Genomic DNA, 25,862 nt, shown 5'->3' with positions numbered 1-25,862 from the left:
TCACTGTAATTTGTTTGGATGAAGGTTATTTATGCATTTTGTTAAATTGTATTGTAATAATTTATGTCTACTCCACTGAAATGTTATAATAACCGTTTTCTACAATACATTTTTTGATTATTTTGTACATGTCATTTGTTTTACATTCATTATAGTCACTAATTCAACATTTTATCAACTGCAATAGGTCCTGCTCTGATTTATAGATTTATATTTCCTTGCATATGAATACTTTTCATAAAAGCCTCATCTCATCTTGCTTCAATTCAGAGGACATAGAATTATGTAGTCTTTGAATTAATAGTATTTTAGACAACCCTGTAGATAAATAACGCAAATAATATATAGAACAGCATTCCGATATGTTTTCCTTGTTAGCAGTGTCAAACTGTTTGCCTCCTCTTAAATGCTATCAAAATATTTGTAAACAATTATTCAACATGACATCTGTGAAATTATTTAATTAGGCTGCATTTTCTAAAAGAAAAAAGAAACAAGTCTGTTTTACTACTGCCACATCAGCAGACTTCAAAAAGTTCATTGATCTCACTTTCACTTTTTAAAAAGGTGCTTTAGCTTCCTGAAGCAGAACAGACACAGAGATTAAAGAGACTTTCTTTCTTGTCTTTTTTTCTTCTACAGACCACAGTTCATTTGGCCGGCTCAGGGATGGGTGGAGCACGCTCCAGTCTCATGGTCCAGGGTTCAGAGGTCGCAGCATAAAATGGAGAGTGGGTAAGCACTTCTTCTCCAGCCAGAGCGAAGGCAAACACTCCCCTCTGCCTCCCTGCTCCTGCCTTCTCCTCCTCTGCGACATGCTTCCCCTCTGCTCGCCGTTCCTCCCTGCTCTCCCTGCTCGCGCCGTCCCCGCTCTTAAATCCCAGACCCCTGTTGCCAAGCATTCCCCCAAGTCCGTGACTCTTGACTCCCTGGTATGCAGGGCTTAACCCGTTCTCCTCAAACCGGTTGGTGGCAGCAGTGGGGGGGCACAGGAAGTTGCTGGTGGGTGTGGACCGCCAAGCAGCTGGCTTTCGTCCTCGTCGGGGGCGGGAGATGCGGCAGCTCTGCCTCTTGATGTGTCGATGTAGGTGGTCGGACCGTGTGAAACTTTTGTAGCAGTGCTCACATTGGTACGGACGGACGCCCGTGTGGATACGCAGGTGGTTTTTTAGGTCGTAGTTGTGGACAAACTTGGAGTTGCAGTGGAGGCAGATGTAGGGGCGCTCACCTGTGTGCTTCCTCATGTGGATCTTGAGTTTGTCTTGTCTGAGGAAAGAACAAAACCCTGTTTTCATACAGTGTGTTGTGGGTGGAAAGGTTGACAACATTGCATTTATTTGCCCTTTTAGATTTTGTTTGATACAAGTGAGTTTAAAAGTCAGTAAAGATAAGATCCTGTTGGCTGCGGGTAAGAAAGCTATTACAAAGTACTGGCTTTGTTGGTATTGTTAAACACCTACACCTACTCGAACAAATGACTTATTCTATACGGCTCCAAAAAGAGCTGGGAGAGAAAAAATGGGGGAAATGGCCTGTTTACATTGCCGAAAAGAGAGATATGTAATGTATATCTATATGATGTATATATGCTGCTTTGATTTTGCATAACCCATTTTTTTTTTTGCTCTTTTCCTAGTTTTTTTTTTAGTCCTCTGCCGTAGGACTTCAGATGTACAATGTGAAAAAGTTGACAAATAAAAAGTAAAAAAAAAAAAAAAAGTCAGTAAAGATGATGCAGTTCTGCTCTAAAATACAGGTGGAAAATATGCCAATGCAGGAGGATGTTGGTGAGTAAGATATCACTAATGCAAAGAAACCAGTGGAGGGGGCTTTCCACTTTAACCTCTTTGATATTGAGATTTGATGAAAAAATATTAACCTCTGTCAAAAGAGCATGGGGTACTTTTCTGTTAACCCTGCAGTTTTACATAACTTCGTGCTTTGAAGTCAAAACGCACAGGAACAGGAAGATCTCAAGTTGATTTCTGTGTGGCTTTTTAAATACGAAACACTTTTAGTGAAGTAATGATGATGTGAGAAGAAGTGCTGCTTCACATACCTGGTGAATCGTACTTCACAGATAGTGCACATGTACGGTTTCTCCCCGGTATGTGTCCTCATATGTCGTGGCAGTTTCCCAGCTCCTTGGATTACCTTGTTGCAGATTGGACACTGCTGCGACGCTTTGGGCTTCATCTTCCTCTCCTCCTCCAGCTGCCAGGGAGGGAACAGCCCTCCCAGGTGGGACGCGGAACTCAGGAAGCTCAGGTACGACCGGAAGTCGGCTTCATCCTTTAACGGGCCCAGAGCGTGACCTTCTGACGGCACTGACCCAGCGTTCATGGTGCTGCTTAGGCCCGAGCTGACAAACTCCTTCAGGAAGTTGCCGTGGAGCAGACTGAGCGGGATTTCCTCTTTCATCTCCTCCTTTATGATTTCTCTTTTCACAGCTAGATCGAGGGGCCTGGAAGCCTCAAGCGGTGCAGATTTGGGGAAGGCGTGGGGGAGCCTGCTTTGCTGTGAGGCTCCTGTGTGGGGATGCTGGTGGTGGCTGGGGTCCAGGAGCTGCTTGGGGAAGGTTGGGAACTCTGCGGCCCACATGGAGGGGTAGAAGCCTGGGAGGAGAGGAGAGAAGTTGGCCCTCCTGTCCAGTGTTGACATACGGGGGTAGAGACCCTCCTGCAGGAGAGACTCGATAGAGAAATCCTTCAAAGCCCGACTTTCCACACTCTCCTGCAACACAAGATGCATGTATATTTTTCATCAGCCTTTTGAACTTAGAAATAGTCATTTAAAGTCAGATTATTTTTTTTTGCCTTGAAAATACAATATCAGTAATAGAAATAAGAAAATATCCAGTGAACTACCTGTTTTCCTCTCACGGTGTCTGGAGACTGTGACTGCGAGGACTCTCTGTGCAGCTCAAACTGCTGGTGGTAGGTGGAGGTACTGGGAGGCGGCGAGTCCTCCGTCCCCGGAGTCGTCTGCCCCCCCCTGCTCTCCGAGGACTGCAAGGACCGCTCGCTGACATTGTCTTCCTCATCCTCCTGCTCGTCCTTCCTCGACCCCTCATCCTCCTCTTCATCCTCCTCTTCTTCCTCCTCCTCATCTTCCTCCGCATCCTCCTCTTCCTCTTCTCCCTCCTCCCCTCTCCCTCCGCTGCCTCCGCCCCCACTGTCCATGATCTCCAGGCAAACGTTGATGATGCAGGGAATCTCCAGCATCTGAGCTGCGTTCAGGATCTCTTTAACGTTGGATGCCGTCACGGTCAGAGTGGAGGTGTAGGCAAACTCCAGGATGGCTGTGAGAGAGTCTGGAGCCACAAAGTCAATTTCGTACACGGCCGCCGTTTGATGGTGATCCCCGCCGTCAGCGTTGGCCACTGTGAAGAGTTTCTTGAAGTACTGGCTGCAGGCGGCCAGAACGGAGCGGTGGGTGCGGTACTCCTGGTCACGGACGATGAGGATGACATCGCAGAGCAGCCCTTCACGACGTTGCTCATTGAGGCTGCAGAGGACATCACTGCTGTGATTTGGGAAGGGGATCCCGATCAGGTCCTCTTCTCTGTGATGAACCATGCTCCTCTCTCTGACTCTGTTGCTTATCTAGAAAGAAGGAAATAACAGTGAACTGTGAAATATGGTCAAACTGAAAAATACATAATTCTGTGGGACCCACATGTTGCTCTGTTGCTCTCATCCTCACTTGTGTTGTTTTACTAATAGTCTTGTCTTTAGGGTTGTGCCTCTCATGTGACGTCATTAACACTTACAACAGTTTTGAAGGTATTTTGAAAATCCATTGAGACTCTTTAGTCTGTCAGGATAAAAGAGTATTCAGTCTGTCACACACTAAAAAAATAATATATATTTTTTTAAAGATTTTTTTTTGTTGTGCTTTTCCGCCTTTAATTGACATGCAGGTAATCATCACAGGTCGGATTTGAATCCTGGACCTCGCATTGAGGCATAAACCTCTAAATATATGTGTGCCTGCTCTACCCACTGAGCCAACCTGGCCACCTAAAAAATATTTTTAACACATTTCCAGAGTTGCAACACTATTTCCTAATCCAAAAAAAGCTATTTTGTACAACAGACAAAAAATATGAAAAGAATGTTCATATTGTACAATTTGTTCTCTGGTCTGTCTATGAGACTTCCTGAATAAATAAAGCCTAACTAATTAACAAGGACATTTGTCAAAAGGTACCATCTTGGTTTGGATTACAATAAACTTGGCAAAGAAGTTTAAAAATAAAAGTTCTTATTGTGCAGCTGATTTGAGTATTTTTTTGTCACATGGACAGATGAGTCTTTGAGAAATCTGAAAATACCTGCAGAATACAGTGATTCGTTTGAACATGTTCTCTTTGATTTCCTGTTGCTATTGGATGATCGCTGGTCTCAGTAATTTTCACAAAGCAAATCCACATAGTTGGTTTCTCACTCCCTCAGCAAACGAACGCCAGCATCATAAATATTTTAGTTATCACAGGGATGAAGCTGCACTTGGTTTTGCAACAGGGATTCTCCTGAGGAGGAAGTGCCAACAGGAAGGTGATGGGGGTGTGTTAAAGCAAATAATGAAACTGTTCATTAATGTAAAACATTGATTTCAAGAGTGCATTAGGAGTGACATGTGATCCAGAGCTCGGTGTCACTGATGACAAGCAGCATTCACTAGATAAAGTATTTTCAAAAAGCGTTGATATTTAAGTAGATAGAGGCTCTTAACCGAAGCCGATATTGTTAACGATGATGAGTGAGTCTCGCTTTATTAAAATATACTGTAGGCATGCTTGTTTGTGTGCCATCTGTGCACCAAAGGCAACAAGTGGTAAATACAGCATGTCTCACTTTGAGCAAACATCATATCGGGTAATATTTGTCTTAAATGTGCCATCACAAATTCTTGTAGGATCGTGTTGCGAGTGTGAGTTAGGGAAACCCATCATCTTGATAAGACTTCAAACAGGCTTTTCTTGAAATAATATTTTCCTTGTTCTGTTTGACACTTGGTGATAAGTGCGTGAGAGTTTCTGTGATAACGTCCATCCCTCTTGTCTGTCTCTACCAGATATGAGCATGGAGCAAGCTGATACCTTCATTTGAACAATACGACGTGTGATTGGGATGTGGTGAGAAATGAAGAGAACGACAAAAGAGGTCAGATTGTACTCTAGATACTGTATCCTGTCAAAATGCTTACGTATGCAGTCTATCCTCTCTGCACTCATTTGATTTACAGCACGGTGACTTAAGAGCTCGATATTGTTTCACACACAAATCCCTGTTCACTTTTCTTGAGTTCCTACCTGTTGATTCACTGCGCTGTTGTTTACAGTTACAGTGATAAAACTTCCTCTGGCAGGGTGCTCATTCATTCACATCTATGAATAGAGCTTAAACTTAGCCGTCCACACTTGGTGGTCACTGGAGGCATGTGTAGATAAATACTTTGAAGCGGGCCCGCTTACCACAGCTGCATTGTTGACTGGCTCTAAATGGACCAGGGCTAAAGCCACACACACACACACACACACACACACACACACACACACACACACACACACACGCATCGAGTGTCTTGGCTTTGTGCTGCAGGGGATTACACCAGAGGAGAAAAAAACTATTTCAGAAAATCCTTTAGTTCACCTGCAGGTATTCAACTTGGACACCAATCTTACATGTAGTTTATTCTTGTCGATCTTGTTGCTAGGTAACTGTTGCTATGTTCATTCCATTGATACAGTGTGGTCATAATTAAAATGTCTATAGAGGGGGTGGTGGTATAGGATATAGGCCCACAGACCTACTACACAGAACTCAAACTACCCTGATGGGAACACTGAAACAAAAGAGCCACGGAGAAAGTTGCTGATGAAATTGTATATTTAAAACAGAAATAATGAATGGAAAAAGGGATTCTATCTGTATTGAATTTCATACAAACCCTACAGTGTAATGTAAATCCTGTACTATAAGCTCAGGTACTTTCTTTCAATGATTTTGTTGTCTGGAAAAATGTTGCCTCTACAAAGACAGAACAATATCCTTTTTCTATTATGTACCATGTATACAACATCCATAAAAAGTAATAGCCTGGGTAGAAGGTGAGAGAAGGGAGCGATCAGATGGCCCTAAAAGTTCCCTAACAGGTTGCACAAACACCAGCGGAGGGGCCCCTCCCTGTAACAGCCTGCCAAGGCAAACAATAGTGCAGAGCTTGGAACAACACAGAGTGGATAAAAGGGAGAGAAAAAGAGTCTGACTGGGAGGGCTTGGTGAACCCACTGTCATTCGTTTGCTCTCGATCCATCCCACCCACTCCTGGAACTATGAAACACGTGCTGCTGTTGCTGTTTGTTCGCCTGGTGCCCCAGCGAGCACCACTCCCCTCTGGTCCCACTGTTTGCCTGCCACGAGCTAACGCTAGCTCTTAGCGGCCGGCCCCTAATTACAATGTGGAAAGGATCTAAGGAGGATGTGCCACATAGACAGGGAGGGGAGGAGGGCACAGCTTTCCCACCACAAAGTCCTGGAGCGACATTTCATCAGCCAAACAGTCTTAACCCTTTACACCCCACCCCCGACCCCCTCCACCCATCAGAGCAGCCAGGGTGTGGACGCCTTGTGAAAGGGCTCTGATAATTACTGTTTAAGTCATTTGGCTCTTTATCCATCTTACTGTTCCAGTAAAGTCATGGAAGGACAACCCAACTTTTTTTCTTTATTGATAAAATTGACTCAGTAAATTATTGTCAGCCTATAACAATCTGCCATTATTAGGTGACATGATTTTTCAATAAATACGTATGGAAAATCATATTTTGTTGCAATCATCAGCTATAGTACCTATTTCTGTTCATCACACATGCATCACTGAATTAATTTACTGAACAAGCATTTCAGTTCCATGCGTAAAAACTATTCATACCGGGATCAATATCAGCTAAATTATTAAACTGACCTCTAATGGACAGTCTTGCCGTTCTGTCTGTCTCTCTTTCGGCTTGCCTGTACCGGCCACGTCTCCTCTCCTGCCTCACTTAGTCACTAACACGTTCAACTCAGCACTCCCACCCCAAATTATGTGTCACCTTCATTCAGTGTCATTTTTCTCCCAGGAACTTCATCTGCTTTCTGGGCTCTGACCACCACCACCTCCTCCTCCACCTAATCAGTCTCCTCTTCCTCCTCTCATCCTCCTCCTCCTCCTCCTCCTCTTCCTCTTCCTCCTCCTCTCTGTCCCTGTTGCAGCTGTATCATCATTATGCCCCGAGTAGAGTGGCTAACTTGTCCCCAGCCCTGACCGCTCAGGCCACAAATCAGCAGCTAATGTCCATCTTGACCCTTGTCACAGGCAGACACTCATTTGGCCTGTAAGCTACAACACCCAAAGCCTAGTTTATCCCTGTCAGGCCAGTGCATCCACCTGACCCACATGCTAAATCACCAGCAGCCAAAGTTTACCCCTGTCACCAACTGCCCATAGCAAACACCTGCTAAACAACTGTCACAGACGGACAATTGCACGGCCAATAATTTATCGTATTGACAGCCAAAATTCACCCCCTTATTAGGAGTAGACATTCATTTGACCTACTGTGTAAGCTAGTCCATTATCACCAGTAAAACACAGTTTCTCCAGGAGATACTTCCTTGGTTGGAGTTTTAAATGACAATTGTCTGGAGCCTATAGGCCGCAGAGGGAGAGTTTTTAATCTTAATTGCTGTCAACTTGAGCAGGTGAACCGTATATAATGCCAGTTACACAAAATGGGCTGTTTTTTTTTTTTTTTTTTATCTTTACAGTAATGATGAAATGTCAAGGCCAAATTTGAGCATTTAACTGCACAAGTTTTGCTTAAAAGTTCAGGGTCGCTTGGAACTTATTTATGGGAAGTTTACACAGAGTTGGTGCACATTTATTCCACATTTACACTGTTATAAAACAGTACAGACTGACTTATATTAAATGTTATCATTTTGGTAGAAAATCAGCCTGCGAGTTCAATACATTTTGTAAAATCTAGCACCATAACCTCACTTTAAGAGGGATTCTTGTTGAAATGTTTCAACAGGTGTACCAATGAAATTGTTCACTACAATTGCCTCAGAAGATAATCAATAATGTATGCCTTTAATTAATACTTATATTTATTGTAAGTATGATAAATATTTGAAGAAAACATTGGGTCTGGTCTTAAGAGATCTGGAGGCCAATTTAACTCGCGCGGCTCCTTAAAGAGCCCGTTGGCACTAAGTGTCATCTCTCCAGCCTTCAGGGGGGCCCACAGCTACACACCATTATCTCTCTCACCCCCAAAGTAAACAAAAGTTTATGGTTCACTGCTGAATATCGGCTCAGTGATTAAGAATGTTACTTCTAAACTATTTTCCATCCAATGGACAGATTCTTTTTTTATTCTACATACTTATATTTCTCTACATCTCTGTTTTGTCCGAGTAAAGACGCCCAAGTGAGCAGAAAAAGTTGTATTCGAGAATGGTACAATATAAAATAAAAAAAATTCTTGAAAGAGGAATACAGTATTATTGCAATTTCATAATTAAGCATTGATTAAAAATGTATCCATCTGTATTTTTCTGATATTTTAAAATGGCTCCATGAATTACCATGTTGAAGATTAAAAAGTTAAAAGCCTTTAGTACACTACACACTGGCAGGTGCAGGTTGAAAACTGACTGCAGCTAATGAGATATAATCAGAGTTACAATGTGTGATTAAGCAAACCTATTATTAGTATGACATTGATCTTTAATGAATTTCCTGTCACAGTTTGTGAGCCTGTTGAGTAGGTGTTTAACTACAGGTACTCTTTTGAAGTAACTTAACAAACGTTCCAGTATCTGATAAAGCAGCGATACAATACAACATAAAGTATACCCTTATTTTACATTTGTAAATGCAGCTGATTTTCTGTATTTAATTTCCCACTTACACTGAATTATATCCTGCATTTTTAACAATTGTTTTAATTTAGTAAGTTTAGAATTTAGTGAGTACAAACTAATCTTTATACGTGAATGACAAACAACTACTGGTAAACAATTTGAATGGTAATACTTTTGAATTTTGTAACTACATGAGGTAATAGGACTACTATAAGCTGGCTGACAAAAAGCCTGTGGTAAACAGTAATTTACAGCTCAGCCTCAAATCCATAACATGTTTTTATTTTGGCCCAACTCACAAACATCCCATTTATCTTTATGAATTACCTGAGTGTTTTGAATTTGAAGAAGAATGTCATATAGATATGGAATATCTAAAAGTGCAATGTATAATTACTGTTGGAGACTCAACACATACTTAAGCCCACTTAAACTACTATGTTTGACATTTCCAAGACGTGCTGTGAAGCTATAAACGCTCATGCTATTTCCAGAATTCTACAGCACAATATTTACGCTGTAGTGTAAATATTGTGCTGTAGAATTTTGGAAATAGCATGAGTCATTAAGCGACTTTATTGACCTGTTTGCACCTTGTAAGACATTTAGGATCTACAGCAGTAGGCTACAACACTCATATACACTTCTAAACACAAAAAAGGACACAAAGCGTTGCACGTGTGCTCACTGTAACATAACGCACAAGTGCAAGCTTGTTCCCACACTCTGAAACAATGTGACAAATTATTATAGACATATACGCACAGACACACACCCATGTGCATACTTCAAAACTCTGGCTTCCACATAAATTCACACATGTCTTGATACGTTCCCCAGCATTCCACAGCTCTCAGCACCCATCACCTACCGTGCCTTCAGTTTCTTGATTCCCGTCACGTGTCACATGTATTTCCAGACTACTAAGAGGCTCTCTTGCTCCTCACTTGACCTCTCAGCATTGCCCTTTTTAATTGAAATGTAGCTGCCTCTCTCTTTGCCAGTCTGTCAATCAGTCAGTCAGCCAGGCAGTCAGTCCATTCACAAGCTCCTCACACCGGCAACGGATGCCCATTCACAAAAATACATTTAAACAAACAAAAAAACACCCAAGGAGGAATATCCAATGGAGAGGAGCAAAAGCAGCGCAACAGAGGAGAGCAGAGTGTGATTCTTGGGTCTGTCTGTGTAGCAGAGTGTGGAGTTAAGAGTCAGGCTCACTGTTGTGTGTGGCTCATAGGACGAGCGAGAGAGTGAGAGGAAGGGAGGGAGGGCAGCAGCACTGCGCTGAGGAGATGTCGCACCACTAGTTTTTATAGCAGGGTGGGTAGCTGGAAGATAATAATACCCCATCCTCCTCCACAACACAAGTTTAAGCGCACTGTGTAATAAGCCCATGGCGCAGACACCCTCTGATTTAGGTCAGACAAAATGAATTTTTAGTTGTGTTAGAGTGGATTTTTGGTATAAAGGGACCGGGGCAGAGAAACTCGAAGGGGTTGTTTGGGGAGACTGAGGCAGGGTAAAAAAAGGAAAGGAGAATGAGAGAGAGAAGTTGAAAAACTATTTTGTGCACCTCTGTTGGTTAGTCTCAAGCTGAGATGAAGATATATACATGACTTAAAAGTAGTCACACAGAAGCAGAAAAAACAACTGCAACTTAAAGCCAGTTAGTTTCAGTTTTGCACCTGTTTAAAATGGAGCCCTGCTATTCTCTTTCAACTCTGCCAAAACTAAATTCTGTAATCAAAACTAACATTGAACAAGCTCTTTGAGACGTCTGTGTATGTGTTCAGACAATGTAGGGTAAAATGCTGTTAAGTGTAGCCCCCATAAACACTCAGTCACAACAGACTAATTACTGAAAACGCATTAACACACTTTGGTGTGCGGCACCTTATATTCAGAACCCTTTAAAACTGGCTGATTTAGTCAGTGGTGTTAATTTGAAAGGAAATATTACTTAAAAGCTGACGATATCTGAGACAGAATTGAACCACAAATGCTGAAAAATACCACAAGCGACTGACTGTGTTAATTTCCTTTTTGTTGAAATGTTTTCTTCTTTCTTTCTTTTTTAACCAAGGTTTCAAAAACCAGGTTGAAGAGAGCATAAGCTCCGTTTTGAGTCAGAAAGCCGCCAAAGTAGGGTAACAGTTGGTGATCACACCACTACCTCTATCTGGAGTAGGAGGAAGTTAATGCAGAAAGGTGTAGAAATAAGCCATTCTGTATAGACTTCAGTGTAGAAGAGGAAGCCTGTTTAGCAGGTGTTTGAGGAGATATTGAACGTCAAGAAAATGTGGAGAGTTTGCTGTAACAAGTTGGTGGCAACAAAACTTAATGGTACAGAGCATGGCTTACAAAACTGCTTCCTCAGGTTGTGTGTCAAGTGTGTGTGTGTGTGTGTGTGTGTGTGTGTGTGTGTGTGTGTGTGTGTGTGTGTGTGTGTGTGTGTGTGTGTGTGTGACACAGCAAAAAAACTGAAAGAGAGTGTTTCCTTTGCTTTCACAGACGGGCCAAATGTTATGACTTAGCACATTCACAGTATCTAAAACAGCCATTGGGCTTTCCTGTGTGACACTAATAATCCACGCCCTTTGTAATACTTAATTTAAATTAAGGAATAATAGTAAGGTTTCAACTTCTGAGTTATATATCATTTACACTTAAAGGTTACTGTGTTTTGTTTGACAGACCTAAAAACAAAAATGTGGTACAGACAATACATTTAAATTTAATAATCTAACAAACAATTAAGAGCAGTTTTTTTTCATTCATATAGGTAGACTATGAAGTCAGCCATTGTTATCTTAGTGGTTACAGGACCTTCAAATCTACCTAAATATTTCTAACCATCCATAAATCATAATGACTGTGAAAGCAGTCAAATTGTGTTGAGTTAACCTCTACAAACAAGTAGACATCAGAGTGTACATCAGACTGCTATGCCCACTTCCCCTTGAGGAAAACATGGACTAAAGCAAACCACAGTTCATGCCCTGGTGGTTTACACTGTTTTGTACAGGGTGAGAGCCGAGGCCAGCTCACATTGGCATCTAGTATATATAAACAGGGTTAGCCACTAACTGCTAGCAGGCCAGCCAGACGGCCAGAAAAACATTTGCCATCTTATAAGATTGGCTATCTATTCTAAACACGCCGTTGCCGTCATAGCAGCACACTGTAAGTGGTACCTGTGTGGACTACTTTGTTCCTAATTCTAAAACTGCAGGCTCTTGTACTGCAAACTGCCATATGCCATGATAGGCACAAACCAGTGGTAACGGTACAGACATGCAATGTGTAAAAGACACTGATTTGCTCTGCAGCTCATTTTGGGGTGTAAATTCATAAGTGATTCAGCCCAACTGCAATGTGCACACAGTACAGCATGCCTTATGGCTAATAGGGCAGATTTACATGATGACTATGCTTGCAACAGTTTTATATATTGTTACACAACCATGAAATCCATTACATTATTATCTAAGGAGCAAGAAAAATGATCTTAGTGCTTCAGTGTTTTATCATTCTGTAGTATATAATCATCAGGCGAAATATTGTTTCCTTTCCCCCCTTAGTCTGTTGTGAGTCTTAGGCTACACCAAGACGTGGTGTGTCTTGTCGCTCAGTCTGAGTGCCAACAGTCACAAAACACGAGGACTCAAGGGGCTGAGTAAGAGTCATCTGTTTTGTCTGTCTGTCTGGCATCTCAACGTACCTGTTTACTGCCACCTGCTTCGCCCAGCAGGATACACGTTCCAGGACACCAGATTGACACTTTGGAGGGGGGGATGAGGTGTGAAGCATCATTACATGAAGTTGATGTCATGGAGACTTTGATGCTGTACAATATAACAAACACAGTAAGATTTCTCTCAGAAAAGAACTGATTAGAATATCTCAAACTGAACTGTAGCAGCAATACAGCCACATACCATAAAGCACTATGTGTCAGTAAAACAAAAGGACGCACTCACAGGCTTGTCATATTATGAATTCAGTTCCTTGATGGTTAAGAGACCTAGTATCCCTGAATGCTGATCTCTTAATGCTGTTAATATTATTAGAAAAAAGGTTTTCCCTTCACTACCTACTCTATAAGGGGGAAGCTATAACTGTTTAAATTTCGGTGCTAATGGAGACTTTCCTCATCATCAGTTGTTTTGTTTCAGGAACTGCCCCAAAACAACATATGTTTATTTTTATTTATTTATTTAACAGGGACAATGGACAGTCATTGACTGTTCCAGAATTAGCTCAATAGCTAAATTTCAAAATCAGCAGTCCCTGGGCAGGCAAATCCACAAAGGAGTTAAGGCATCACATGTTATGATTCGGGTACAGAGAATACACACTACAGGCTACATCATATGCTCAAGTGACAAAGCCCTCTAGTGGCCGTAGTAATGATGAGTCTTGTCTGTCGGGAGCAAAGGAAGTCAGGTGACTTGCTTATAAAGCGACAAAGTCTACGTATAGGAGGTCAGTGGTTGATGGATAGGTCAATAAAACATACACTTTAATATGGTAGACAGCTATTTGTTTCTCGTTTTTAACCGTCGTTTTTTTAAACCATGACCTCAATCGTCCCCTAACCTTAACCACATGTTTATTAATATAACCATGACAATGAATGTCCCTTAACCTTAAAGTTGCCTACACATGATCTGCGGTAAAACCGCTCTGCGCTGGCTGTGCCATTGTTTTCCTATGGGGGGAGCGGTGGAGACAACTTGGAGGAAGCTCTACCCTTGGCGTAGCTCACCACCCAGAATTGCGCTGCGCTCAAAGTTCAAATGATTTCAACTTTGACCTCGTTGCCGCTGACCTTTCATATCGCAACCAAAGCCAGAAGCAATCATGACGTATAGCTTTGCCTCTGTGCCTGTGCCTAACGAAGTAGTCTTTTTTTTTTTGTTGGGGCATTTCTGCCTTCATTGGACAGGGAAGCGAGAGAGATATGAAAGGGGAGAGAGAGGGGGGAAAACGGACCCGAACCCCGGACCTCCCGCGTCGAGGAACAATCCTCCGCACGTGTGCCCGCTCCACCAACTGAGCTAAACGGCCACCGAAGTAGTCATTTTAACATGATCTTTCCCTAAAGTTTTAATGCGTAAACCTAACCAAAGCTTAACCATACCACTTTATAAATATGATGTATTTTACAACATGGACAAATTACATATTTGGTGGTTTAATTTGAAGGGATTTGTTGGAATAACTGCACACATTTTCACACAGTATCTCTTGGAAGGCTTTCGTATTCCTGCACTCGTTTGTACACATCAATAGCAGCAGAAGTAGTTGTGTCCGTAATGAAAATAAAAACTAGAGAGAGAAGCTCACAACAGGTTTCAAGTTATGTAGCAATGTGTACATAGCAAAATAACGTGAAAAAATAGTTCAGGGAAGTATGTACCAGACCTTTCCTGGATTAATAACTGTAGAGACAAAAAAACACAACCAGCCTGAATTATGCCCTTTACCCTGATGTGTCGGAGGCCAGCTGTGGCCTGGTGTGGGAGAGAACCAGGAAAGGGAGGCAATCATCCCCCCACAGTCTAGAGATAGAGCATTGCAGCAGCCTCCCAGGTCTACACCCCCTGTCTCCAGTCCAAGGACGGAGACAGACACACACACAGATGCAATGTTGCTTAAACACAGAGCGGGAGGCAGGCTTGTGTGCAACCTACTGTACACTCTGCCTCTCTCAATCACAAAGACACACACCTATCTGTCAGGTCATTAGAACTCACCTTGGAGCATGCCATTCGGATGAGTGAGTTGAGGGCGTTTCCTTTCTGCTGACCTGTCTGTTTTTGCCTTTAACCGTCTACTGTTTTCTCTTTTTTTCAAACATCCTAATCATTATTGGAAGCTTTGCCAGAAGGGAGGAAAAGTACACAATCTGCATATTTAGAGCTGCGAGTACTGAAGGAGTCAGAGTTACAGTGTTTCACAGGTGGCCATAACATTGCCATGTGTGAGGATATCCCGAATGTCTGTGATGATGTTTGTTGAAGACAAATATGATTATTCTTTATGTTTAAGGCCACATTTATTACGTTGAAATGTATTCTGAATCCGAAACTGCAAACTAAATGTAAAAAGACTCAAACCTCCCAACCACCACTTCCACGTTGCTGCTTCTGAGTGAATGTCAGTATTGTGTTGTGTTCATTTGATTTGCGTGGTGTGAATATTTGTGTGTGTGCGTGTCTGTGTGTTGTGAGGGTCGTGGGGTGAATGAGGACAACTCCTTATGGTGATAACGAGAAGGAGGCCAGCCTTGGCGGGACAGCCTCTGTCTGCCCTCAGGTAGTGTGTGTGTGTGTGTGTGTGTGTGTGTGTGTGTGTGTGTGTGTGTGTGTGTGTGTGTATGCATGTTTGTGTGTGTGTGTGTGTGTGTGTGTGTGCGCATGTGTATGTGTGTGTATCAGCAGGAGAGCCCTCGGGCACTCTGGCACCTCCTAATTAAAACCAGTCAGGCTGCAGGGCAGGAGAGACAGATGCCTGTCATGACACACACACACTCACACACACACACACACACACACACACACACACACACACACACACACACACACACGTACACACATAAGGTGGCGGACCACATTCAACCAAATGCTTATCATACTCACAAATACACAAGTGTGATGCGTAGGTCAACTATTTTTGGACTCACACCCAATCTTATCCCACCCGCTCGGGTATCACACAGGTAACTAATCTGTATCTGTGCCAAATCACAAAAGAGAAGCCATGAAATCAACACAGCAGTAACATAATTCATGTTAACAAGGCTGCTAATAATCCTAGACAAAGAACATTTTTACATACATGTATCCTTTTGCTACCTGACTGGTGTATATTTGAGTTTCATTAATGAATCCATTACTTATTTTCAGTGGTTAGGTTAAAACTAATTAAAGCTAATTTGGGTTAAAAATCAGTGAATGAACTCTCATTAGTTGTATTCTTATCTGAAACCTGCTGGAGTATGGCCAACTTGTTCACCAGCGACACATACCAAGCGTGTCTCACACTCACTCACACACACACTCTCTCACATGCAGTCGTGACCCATAGTAGCTTCCAGATTGACACATCTCTCTTTCTCCCCGCCACAGAATGAGACACAATTGTGCTGAATGTCTGTTACCTACAGAGTCTGTCACATTTTATCTCTGTTCCCCCATGTACAGCCCAGAGCTGCAGGCGACCACATATAGTACTTAGCAGGCTAACTGCTGTTTGTCTGGGGTGGGTGGGTGGATCAAGGCATGCTGCTCTCCTTTCTCTCCCAGTGATTAGATAGCATAAGCAGGCCAGCTAGCCTAACCCACACACTCATGTCTCTAAAACTGCCATCCAGCCCCGCTTTCTCTCTCGCTGCCTCTCACACACAGGTGGGTGGACCCACTTATTCAACCCATATCTTTCTTTTAGACATTATGAAATCGTGCTATCTTTTTTTCCCTTTCTTCTTTGCTTCATCCAACACCCTGATGCTGAATGACATTCAACTCTGTCTCCTGCAGATCTGTTCTACAAAGTAGAGCTTACATTTTTTTTTATTTACTAGGTGATAATTTTGCCTGATTGCAAAGCTGAGAATCATGTCTCTCTTTACTGTCACTCGTCTGAGGCTAGGTGGGTTGCCATTGGTCACAGAAGCCTATTTTCTATTATCTAGGTAACATTCAGGAAACACCCACATTGTATATGTAAAATGTTTCATTGCACAATACAAATTATGGTCGCCACTGACATTTTAGCTGTTGAAATGTATCACAAATAAATATTTTTCTGATGACTTTGACACTGCTAGCGAACACAAAAACCACTGCAAGAGACATATCCACTGTGATTAGTAAATATTATGCTAAATTAAGTGCTATAGTATTATAAGGAATTCATGAAATAATAGTTTAGTGAAAAAATGAAAAGTGATTTGTGAGGTAATTGGGTCTCTGTAGCTGCTGGTGTGTTGCAATTAAGTAAGACTTTAAAATAAAAATATACCTCGAAACGTATGTTATAAACTAATGCATTGATAATAATAAATGTCTAATATTACAAAAGTCAGGCTGTAGTTTCTCAAAATTGCTAAAGAGTTAGTTGGGGGCAGGATGTTGCTCCCAGGTGACGTACCTGTTAAAGTATGTGAATGTAATCAATCACGTTATTAAATAAAACTACTGACGCGTGATGAAAAGCAGCAGCAGGGACAGAGGGAGGAAAAAAGAGGAGAATTGAGGAAATGGAGAAATTGTAAATGGAAAGAAAGAATATAGTTTGAAAAGCAGAGAGACTGAGATCGAGCCGACCTCTGGGAGTGCGAGTGCCTGCCTCCCTGGCGGCTTTGTCGTTTGAGCAAGGCACTGCGTTTCGTGAGGAACGCAAAAGTCCACAAATCCCACAGAAGGAGCTTTTTTGGCAGGGCTCGGGCCTCCCACCCACGGCAGCCTCTTCAAGCCTCCTCCCATCCTCTATTCATCTGTGAGGGGCGGCTTACTCACCCAGCCCAACTCCACACACACACACACACAAAACCTGGACCTCGATCCTACGGAGGAGGGCGGACACGCACACATGCACACACAAACAGCTACTCGGCCATTGTATACGTACAAACTTGCATGCGTTGCATTAACCTGAACTTAAGCAGGGCATTTGAGACTGATTTCAGAGAACTATGACAAGATGACTCTGTGTCATGGGGGGTTAAAATCAGATTGTGTATTGCTGTGTAAATGCTGTTACATGGGCATGCCCACACACTGTCAGGTGGGAAGAAGGCGGGTGGACTCATTCACTCTGTCAGTCTCATAATGAACACATTGCACCATTTTGCAATTATTAAGCTACGTCCTCATTTACTTGACACATTCAAATGTTATCAATCAAGTACTTTTGCACTTTGCACATGCACATTTACACACACTATAGGATGCATTTAGAGATAGATAGAAAAGATAGTTTTCTTTATATTGAATATTGGCTTATCATATACAGTATACTATAGGTGAGATTGTACAAACATGAATGTAATGTTTGTTGAACACACTAATGTAAGAGAAGCCCTGTAACAAAAGACCTGCAAGGAACAGGTTCAATCCTGGAGAGAGATAGAGGCAGACAGAGGGCTGTAGTCAGGAGGGTGTGTGACGAGAGTAGGTGTGGTAGTGTCTTCTACACTTTATCCCCATCTAACCGCCACTGTGACAGGAAGAGAGCTCTGTAGGTTCTGCTTGTGTGTGTGTGGTTTATTCATTAATGATAAAGGCTGATAAAGGTTTCAGGGTGAAGCATGTCTGTTCTATACATGTAAAGTATTTCTAGTCGTTTTAAAAGGTTTTCATTCAGTTTTTTTATAGTTTTGTTTGGTAGTTCACCTGCTGAAAAGCTGTGTTATCAGATTTGTACCTGTTTTTAGACCACAACTGGGGACTGAAATGATTTACATGAACTGAAATTAGTTTATATAAAAGTTTAAATGTGTAGTCATTGGCAGATTCTTTGAAATGAACCACTAAAGCTCCAAGACAATGTCATTCTCACTAAAAGGAAAAAGACACTTGACATATAGCTTGATAATTTTACTAACCATTCAAGTATAATATCTTAGATCTGAAGATGGAACAATGCACTAGCTGGCACATAATCACCCTTTTATAATACTCTTAAAGGTTAACATTTACTCATGCTATTTGGTAGCGGGGTCACAGACAGGAAGAGTGAAATAATCTTGAATGTCACACCTCTGCCCCCACATGTGTTGCACAGAGAAACTGAATCTGAAGTATAAAATTGATCACTAACTGATTATGAATTTCTCATTTGAAAATAAAAGTGAATTTCAAGATAGATTCCTAGAAGACAGATGTCATCCCGTTTGTCAGATAGTTTAATACTGTCATGCCAATTAAGAGATGTGACATGTACTACATTTAATCTTACAACCACTCAGGCAGCTTCTTGGTGACAGAATTGTGATGATAACGAAGACAAATATAGTTTAGAGATCTAGATAATACACAATAAATCATTAGTTATACAAGCTGCTGCTGCGATATATATATATATATATATATATATATATATATAAAAAAAAATATATATATATATATATCTGTCTTTAAAATCTGTTCCAGCTTTCGCTTGCTGTTATGTGAAGGGGGAGGCATTCGTTGTGAGCACATCTGTTGCAAGACACACACAGGAAAGTTACTGTACAGCACTGAGAATAGCTGAACATCCCTTTTTTTACTCTATGTCTTATTATAAAAAGTTTGAGACGTGGAGCAATTTGCAACTTAAAATGGGAACACAGGGGAACCTGATTCTACAAAAGGTCAGCCATCCTTTAGTCTGATTCTGGCGCTCAGTGAGTAGCCGACAGCTCTTTGCTTTGAAATTTTGCCACAACACACAGAAAATATGAACCTCTCATTATGATTGAAATAGTACAACGGAGAAGAAGAAAAAACAAAAGAAAAGAAAGTAAAAAAAGACAGTAAGATGTAACTGACCTTTTAAGAAGTGAAGTTTTGATTTCAGTTCCTCGCTCATTCACTCAGTCCCTGTCAGGAAACTCAACACTGTCTCAGCACTGGCAAACTTGTGAAAGTGAGAGCAGGCGAGACAGAGACTCAAATTTGCTCTGAAGGTGTGTCAGTGATTTTGAGGAGTGAAAAGGTACCGTTCCACGAAACGGTTATCTAAGAAACACAACAAAACAAAAACTGCTACACCCACCAGCCTCAGCCAACACCCCTCCCTCCCACTAAACCAAAAGTATTTGGCAGCGTTCCCTACGAAGTCCACCTGTGCTTAGGGGAGGGGAGTGACACGCACTCACACTCACTGGGCCAAGCCTGAAAACCTGCTTGCGAGCTTGGACTGGGTGGTATGGTAATGGCTGGGAATAGGCAGAGCTGAGCCTTGGTGCTGGGGCTGGAGGACAGAGGGGGTGGAGGATTGAAAGGCTGCTGGTTGACCTGAACAGGGCCTGAAGCTCTGAAACCAGAGATGAGGCTACAGAGCTGGGGCAAAGGCCAAGTCGGGAGCAAGAGCTGGAAACACTGAGACTGGTAATAAAACAGCCAAACTGAGGCTGATGATCAACTGCCCTGAGATTTCAAACAGGGTAGAGGGACGAGTGGGGAAGAGGTTGTTGCAGTATAATGCAGGGTTGAACCAGTGGGTGGGTCTTTGCTTGTGCCAAACAGGAGCTAGAGGGGTTCATATCAGGTATCGAACAAAAGAAATATCAGGGTAGAAATGAAAAGAGTCAAAGAAAGGTTTTGTGATAGAGAGTGTATTTGGGTGTGTGCTTTACTGTACCAGCTTGTACATGGCAAAACGTAAGAACCATTGTGCTGCTCTGAAGCCCATAATGCAGCGTAATGGGAATATAATAAGAGGGTGTAATCAGTTATGTAAATGCTGCTGAAAGTGTCATATCAGGTGATACAAGAGCAGTAGACACCATGGGGTCTAATAACTCAGACAAAATGATGTGATTTTGTGACTTTTGGCCAGTAAAGAAAAATACATTAGCTTTATTATCTTTAGCAGTGTTAGTGTATAAAGGTTGGATGTTTTTTTTCCATTTTAAAATTGAATTATGGAAAATGAATGCTTGTAAAATCTCATTCAAAGCATCTTTGATCAATATTTTAGAACAATGCATCAAATGGCAATGTGACAAAGGTAGAAAAGAAAAAGTAACCGCCGTAATTTCGTAGGATATCATACAAATTGTTGTGCATACGTATATATATGAATGAATATGTGTTGCATTTCTCAAAACATTGAAGTTTTTTTCACAATTTCACGTATTTCTTTAGATGACAGCTGTACATTGTAAACTGAGTACCCCAGTAATAATAATTTATAAAATAAGAACGTATACAGGCCTATAGGCCTTAGCACCGGAGGTTTTAATCAGTATAAAGTTCCCACAAACTCCAATCATAAATCTTTGAGATTCTCCTTAACTTCTTCTCATACTGTACCTGCTTAGAACAACATGATGTGGTGGTTCACGGTCATTAGTATAAATCCGTTGGCAAGGTTTACCACCCTGTTAATTACTGGGGCTTCTCAGAAACATAAGCAAGAGGAGACACATCAAGGGCAGTGCAGCTAAACAGAGGCAGACTTTTGAGAATTTTGAATTTCTCGCCAAATTAAAAGTTGATAATCTTGTGCAAATTCTGATTTTGTATAAACAAGTTTTCTCTATGGCAAGCATTAATATTAACTCCAACACTGATTTGACTCATGGTTTTTAATTATGTCTGAGTGTGTTTGCAAACCTAGTGTTTTTGGTTTTTTTACATGACGCTGGACCCCAGCGTCATGTAAAATACCCCCTTTGAATAAAAGATAATAATAAAGAAAAAGGCTTACAGTACACAGAGCAACAACTCTAAGTTACACCCACATGCTTCTGTTGCTTTCATCCTGCCACCTGTGGAGTGGGTGTGACCATCCAATCCACTAAATCTGTCAGATAGACCTGTTTTTGCTTGCGGGCAATGCTTTGGGTGATGGAATCTATTTTATGAATAGCTTTTGTTGTGTTGCATGATTTTGTGTTATGCTGTTATGCTTCTCCTCTCCCCACACAATGATAAAAAAACAGTAAATATAGTTATATGAACAATCATTAAGTGGTGGTCATTTGCTGTGCTCTGACAGAAACATGTTAAAGGTAAGTTCATAATGCTTATAGATTAAAAGCAGATAAAAGCATGTTTTATATGTTATTTTGACTAAGATCGGTGAAGTTCTGTCCTGGTCTTTTTTTATTTCTTAGAATAAAATAGTTCATTCTTCTGGCATCCAACCAAAGGGTTATCATGTTAAATAGCATACATCACAGTTGCTCAGATATCATGAAGAAAAATGTCACAAATAAACGTATAAATATGATGCTAAATATGTCACCAGGAAGTATAGAAACCTTGACCTTGAAATATAAAGTAATTTTAAAACATGTAACACACCAACCACTGTGTCATTGTGTTACTGTTTTTAAACCATATAAATTGCTATAAAGCTGTAAAGCCACTGCTTTTATTTAGGGCTGCAACGAACGATTATTTTGATTATCGATTAATCTGTAGATTCTTTTCTTGATTAATCAGTTCAGTTGTTTTATCTATAAAGGTACAAACAAAGCAACAAATCAACAGAGACATCCTGAACCCCATTACCACAAAACATGATCAATTTGGAATTATGTTTTTTAATTTTATTTATTTTAAAGGTCCCATGGAATGAAATAGTCTATTGTTCTATCTGCTACATGTTAAATATACAGTATGTCCACCCTCCTCCTGTTAGAAGTGAAAATTGATCCATCAAGCTAACTAGAACTAGAGGCAATAGCGTGGGTCAGAGGTGTGTAGGTGTGTGTGTGTGTGTGGGAGATGTCAGTTTGCAACATCTCCAACGTTATCGGCAGCTCTCTTTGCTTTTAAAGGTTCAAACATATGTGGCCTGACGCCTGAGATACAAACATCTACCACCTTTTTGACCTCTTACACCTCCTCTGTGAGTGGGGGTGTACAAAATCAATGATCCAATAGTTGTCAGTGTCCAGTTTTCAGCCTTTGTCTTGCCTGGCGTTACAGTCCGCCATGGCAATGTATTCCATGCAGAAACTTCACCAGACATTTAAGTGACCTACATGGTCATTCCAGGGTCGCCCGTTACCTTCTGGGGGACCCAAGCAAAAAAAATGATTTGGAGTTGCTCTTTCTCTTCATGCGGTTCTCAGATTACCTGGATTTACTTTATTTGGATATTAGATAGGTGTAGGCTTTGGTTGCCCCTTTTGAAGGTGTGCTAAATATCCAAACTAACAATTTGTGGTATCAGCAGATGGTAAACACCCAGGGGTGTGAGTGTTTGGGACGAGGTGGGATTATTTAGGACAGGTATATACGTTGGTTTAGGGGCTAACACACCATTACTCATCACCTATTCAAAACATCTCACCAAGAAACCTTCCTATAGATGCAACCATAAATCGGCCACTATGATAATCATAGAACCAGTTTAACATGCCTTACCGAAACAGAAATGGGGAGGAAGCCAGCATTACTCAAAAGAAAGAGATGAAGACAGAGAAAGGGAAAGGCGAAGATAAAAGAGAGATTTAAAGAGCTCAACTGATAAACACAGTCTACACTGGACTGACTTACTGTGACGAACAGAAAGTTGCAGAAGGTTGCACAGATTCTTCATCTTACATTTTGCCAAAGGAAAAGATCATGGCACATAATTGTGGCAACACAAACAAAAGAAAAAGTGAACATTATGTTTCCAGAGCATAACCAGGCACTCGTCAAATACTGCTTTGTTTTCTATGGTAATATTTACTACTTGCTACTTTGCACTTAAAGCGTAACTCTCGCCAAAATGCAACCTAGGGTCTTTTTGTGAATGTACCCGAGTCAAACTTTCGTTTAAAAGCATATTTAGGACGGAATCGCCACTTTTAAGATTTACCGTATTTTCGTTTTTCGGTCAAATGGCCTTTTGAATGGGAGTGCTAGGAGCACTTTTATGCTAGCCTCAAAATAGCTATTTTTAAAACACTAAGAAGGCTCGACACAACATGAAACTTTGCTTGAAGTATCGCCAGGGGCTCTACACCTTAACGAAAGCATTGACAACATTGTTTGTGTACCCAGAGTTTACTAAAAAGAAAGGTTTTGAGCAACTCACGTTAGCAGTTGTTGTTTACGCTATCCGCCATTTTCCCAGTCAAAAATAGGCGCTCTCCGAATGCGAATGAACGGACTCCATAGGTGGAAATGTCATTCTTATATGAGGCTCCTTTTTCAACTACAAGGTCAATATTGTGTTTCACTAACGACAAAACAACGAATTATCCGTGCATTTATATGGAACTGCCATCTTTACTCTCCTCCCTGTTATGTTGCATTCGGAGATCGACTATTTTTGACTGGCTCGATAGACAGCGACCAGAAGAACAACAGCTACAGTGAGCTGCTCAAAACCTTTCTTTTTAGTAAACTCTGTGTACACAAACAATGTTGTCAATGCTTTCGTTAAGGTGTAGAGACCCTGGTCATACTTCGAGCGAAGTTTCATGTTATGTCGAGCCTTCTTAGTGTTTTAAAAATAGCTATTTTGAGGCTAGCATAAAAGTGCTCCTAGCACTCCCATTCAAAAGGCCATTTGACCGAAAAATTAAAATACGGTAAATCTTAAAAGTGGCGATTCCATCCTAAATATGCTTTTAAACGAAAGTTTGACTCTGGTACATTCACAAAAAGACCCTAGGTTGCATTTTGGCGAGAGTTACGCTTTAATAGTACGGAACACTTCAAAACTTTGAATTTCAAGCCTTCGAATTCCCTGACCTCGAAAGGGGAAAGAAATCCAGCTTTAAAGGTAGTATAGTATTGGAACCTTTTGCTGAATAGGTGGGCTGCTGACTCAACCTCTCGGTGGCCATGGTCACCATGGAGACTGCCTGGACAAGGTATCTGTATTACAATTGGAACAATGTTTGTATCTGATACTAAATCAGATGAGAAGATTGTTACCACTCTCACTATTGAGTGGCATCAGTCTTCTAATCTAACTCTCAACAAGAAAGCGAATAAGTGTATTTCTGAAAAAGGTCAAACTATTATGTTATCAAGTAATCAACAGTACATCAGGCTGTTGTATGTTCTTGTGCTTCTGCCACTAATTATACCCGCTGGCTACATCCAGTGTGGATGACCACTTGGCTCCTGGCAAAGCATTCCTTTATCTGGGACAAGGGTTAGGTATATTTGCATTTGTTGGCATTAAACAGTTTGCATTAAACCTGTTTTATACAGTCTATGCATATAACACACATTCATAGCCAGCTGTAAAGGAGCTGCTACAGATCTCCCATATGATGACTTGGGTATTTAAAAACTGGCTAATATGAAATTGTATAATCAGTCACAACTGGAATGTGTCGTTTATTTAAAGGTGTACACTCCATGTTTTTGTCCCCATTGTCAAAGTATTGCCAAATCGGACTCAGACTACCCTCAGCAAAAGTCAGAGAGGATGTTACTGTCCTTGGGAATTCAGCTCATGGTTGAATATGAACTGGGGTCTCTTCATCAGTATGCACTGGCTGAAAGTAGACAACTTTATTGAACACATCAACTACTGGAACATAGCCTTCCACATTTCCTGCTTTTAATCAATGCCGTTAAGACTAAGTGACGGAGGGAGGTAATGTGCAACCTGATCTTGTTCCAACAAGACTGTGAGTTGCAATTACCTTTTAAACCAGTTGGATAACATTGGAGCCAGCATGAATAAATGGTCAGAACAGGTGCTTCTTCATTTCAATGTTTCGATATGATGATATCTATGATATATCAGGGATTCTCTCTGTCCTGGTTTAACTTGTGCAACAGGAAGAGAAGTATCTTTATGATGTCTAGGTACTACTGTAGCTTTTTTTGTCTCTACATCATTGTCGAGCTAGGTGGAAAATTAGGGCATTTCCATCCATCAGGCTATAATTTTATCAACCCTGGCTAAAGATACTGTTCATGTTCATCTTACAGGGACTGTATCTGCTCTCTTAACATTTATATTCTATATACAGCCCTTATAACAGAGACAAGTCTACAATAAATTAACACAACAAAATAATGGCGGTAAAATGCTGGATTTGTGGCTTCTTTATCCTTCAGCTCATGGACTGAGAGTGGTAGGCTTCCTCTATCTTCGGTGCGGATTACCATTTGCTGTACCAAAGCCTTCATATAAAATCTGACACTGCACTGGCAACTCTCCACACAATGACTGCATATACCCTGCCAAGCACACCAAATGTAGCAAATGCAGATATATTTCACAACAAAATACAGCAGTATTTACTGCAGGCTT

The 25,862-nt window shown here is 41.2% G+C and overlaps 1 protein-coding gene and 1 long non-coding RNA gene across 3 annotated transcripts; one reads left to right on the top strand and one right to left on the bottom strand.

Moving 5' to 3' along the window:
- Window positions 1-562: 562 nt before the first annotated feature.
- LOC116062836 (zinc finger and BTB domain-containing protein 7C) lies at window positions 563-19,666 on the bottom strand. 2 transcript variants are annotated; one of them, XM_031317574.2, is made up of 4 exons: window positions 19,463-19,666; window positions 2,868-3,605; window positions 2,060-2,733; window positions 563-1,266 (listed from the first exon to the last, which is right to left on the bottom strand). In XM_031317574.2, exons 2-4 carry the CDS (start codon window positions 3,576-3,578, stop codon window positions 651-653), a joined length of 2,001 nt encoding a protein of 666 aa, XP_031173434.1. In that variant the 5' UTR covers window positions 3,579-3,605; window positions 19,463-19,666; the 3' UTR covers window positions 563-650. The 2 variants fall into 2 exon arrangements, with proteins under 2 accessions (XP_031173434.1, XP_035847343.1); XM_035991450.1 differs by lacking the exon at window positions 19,463-19,666 and adding an exon at window positions 9,793-10,217.
- On the top strand, window positions 651-5,168 carry LOC116062838. The gene is made up of 2 exons (XR_004108110.2): window positions 651-735; window positions 5,080-5,168. It is a non-coding gene; the product is annotated as an uncharacterized LOC116062838 (long non-coding RNA).
- Window positions 19,667-25,862: the final 6,196 nt, after the last annotated feature.

This window comes from Sander lucioperca, chromosome 14 (assembly GCF_008315115.2).
Source record: "Sander lucioperca isolate FBNREF2018 chromosome 14, SLUC_FBN_1.2, whole genome shotgun sequence".
In the NCBI taxonomy this organism is placed as follows: Eukaryota; Metazoa; Chordata; class Actinopteri; order Perciformes; family Percidae; genus Sander; species Sander lucioperca.
The sequence above is the reverse complement of the archived record's forward strand: the minus strand, read 5'-3'. Positions and strand labels throughout refer to the sequence as shown.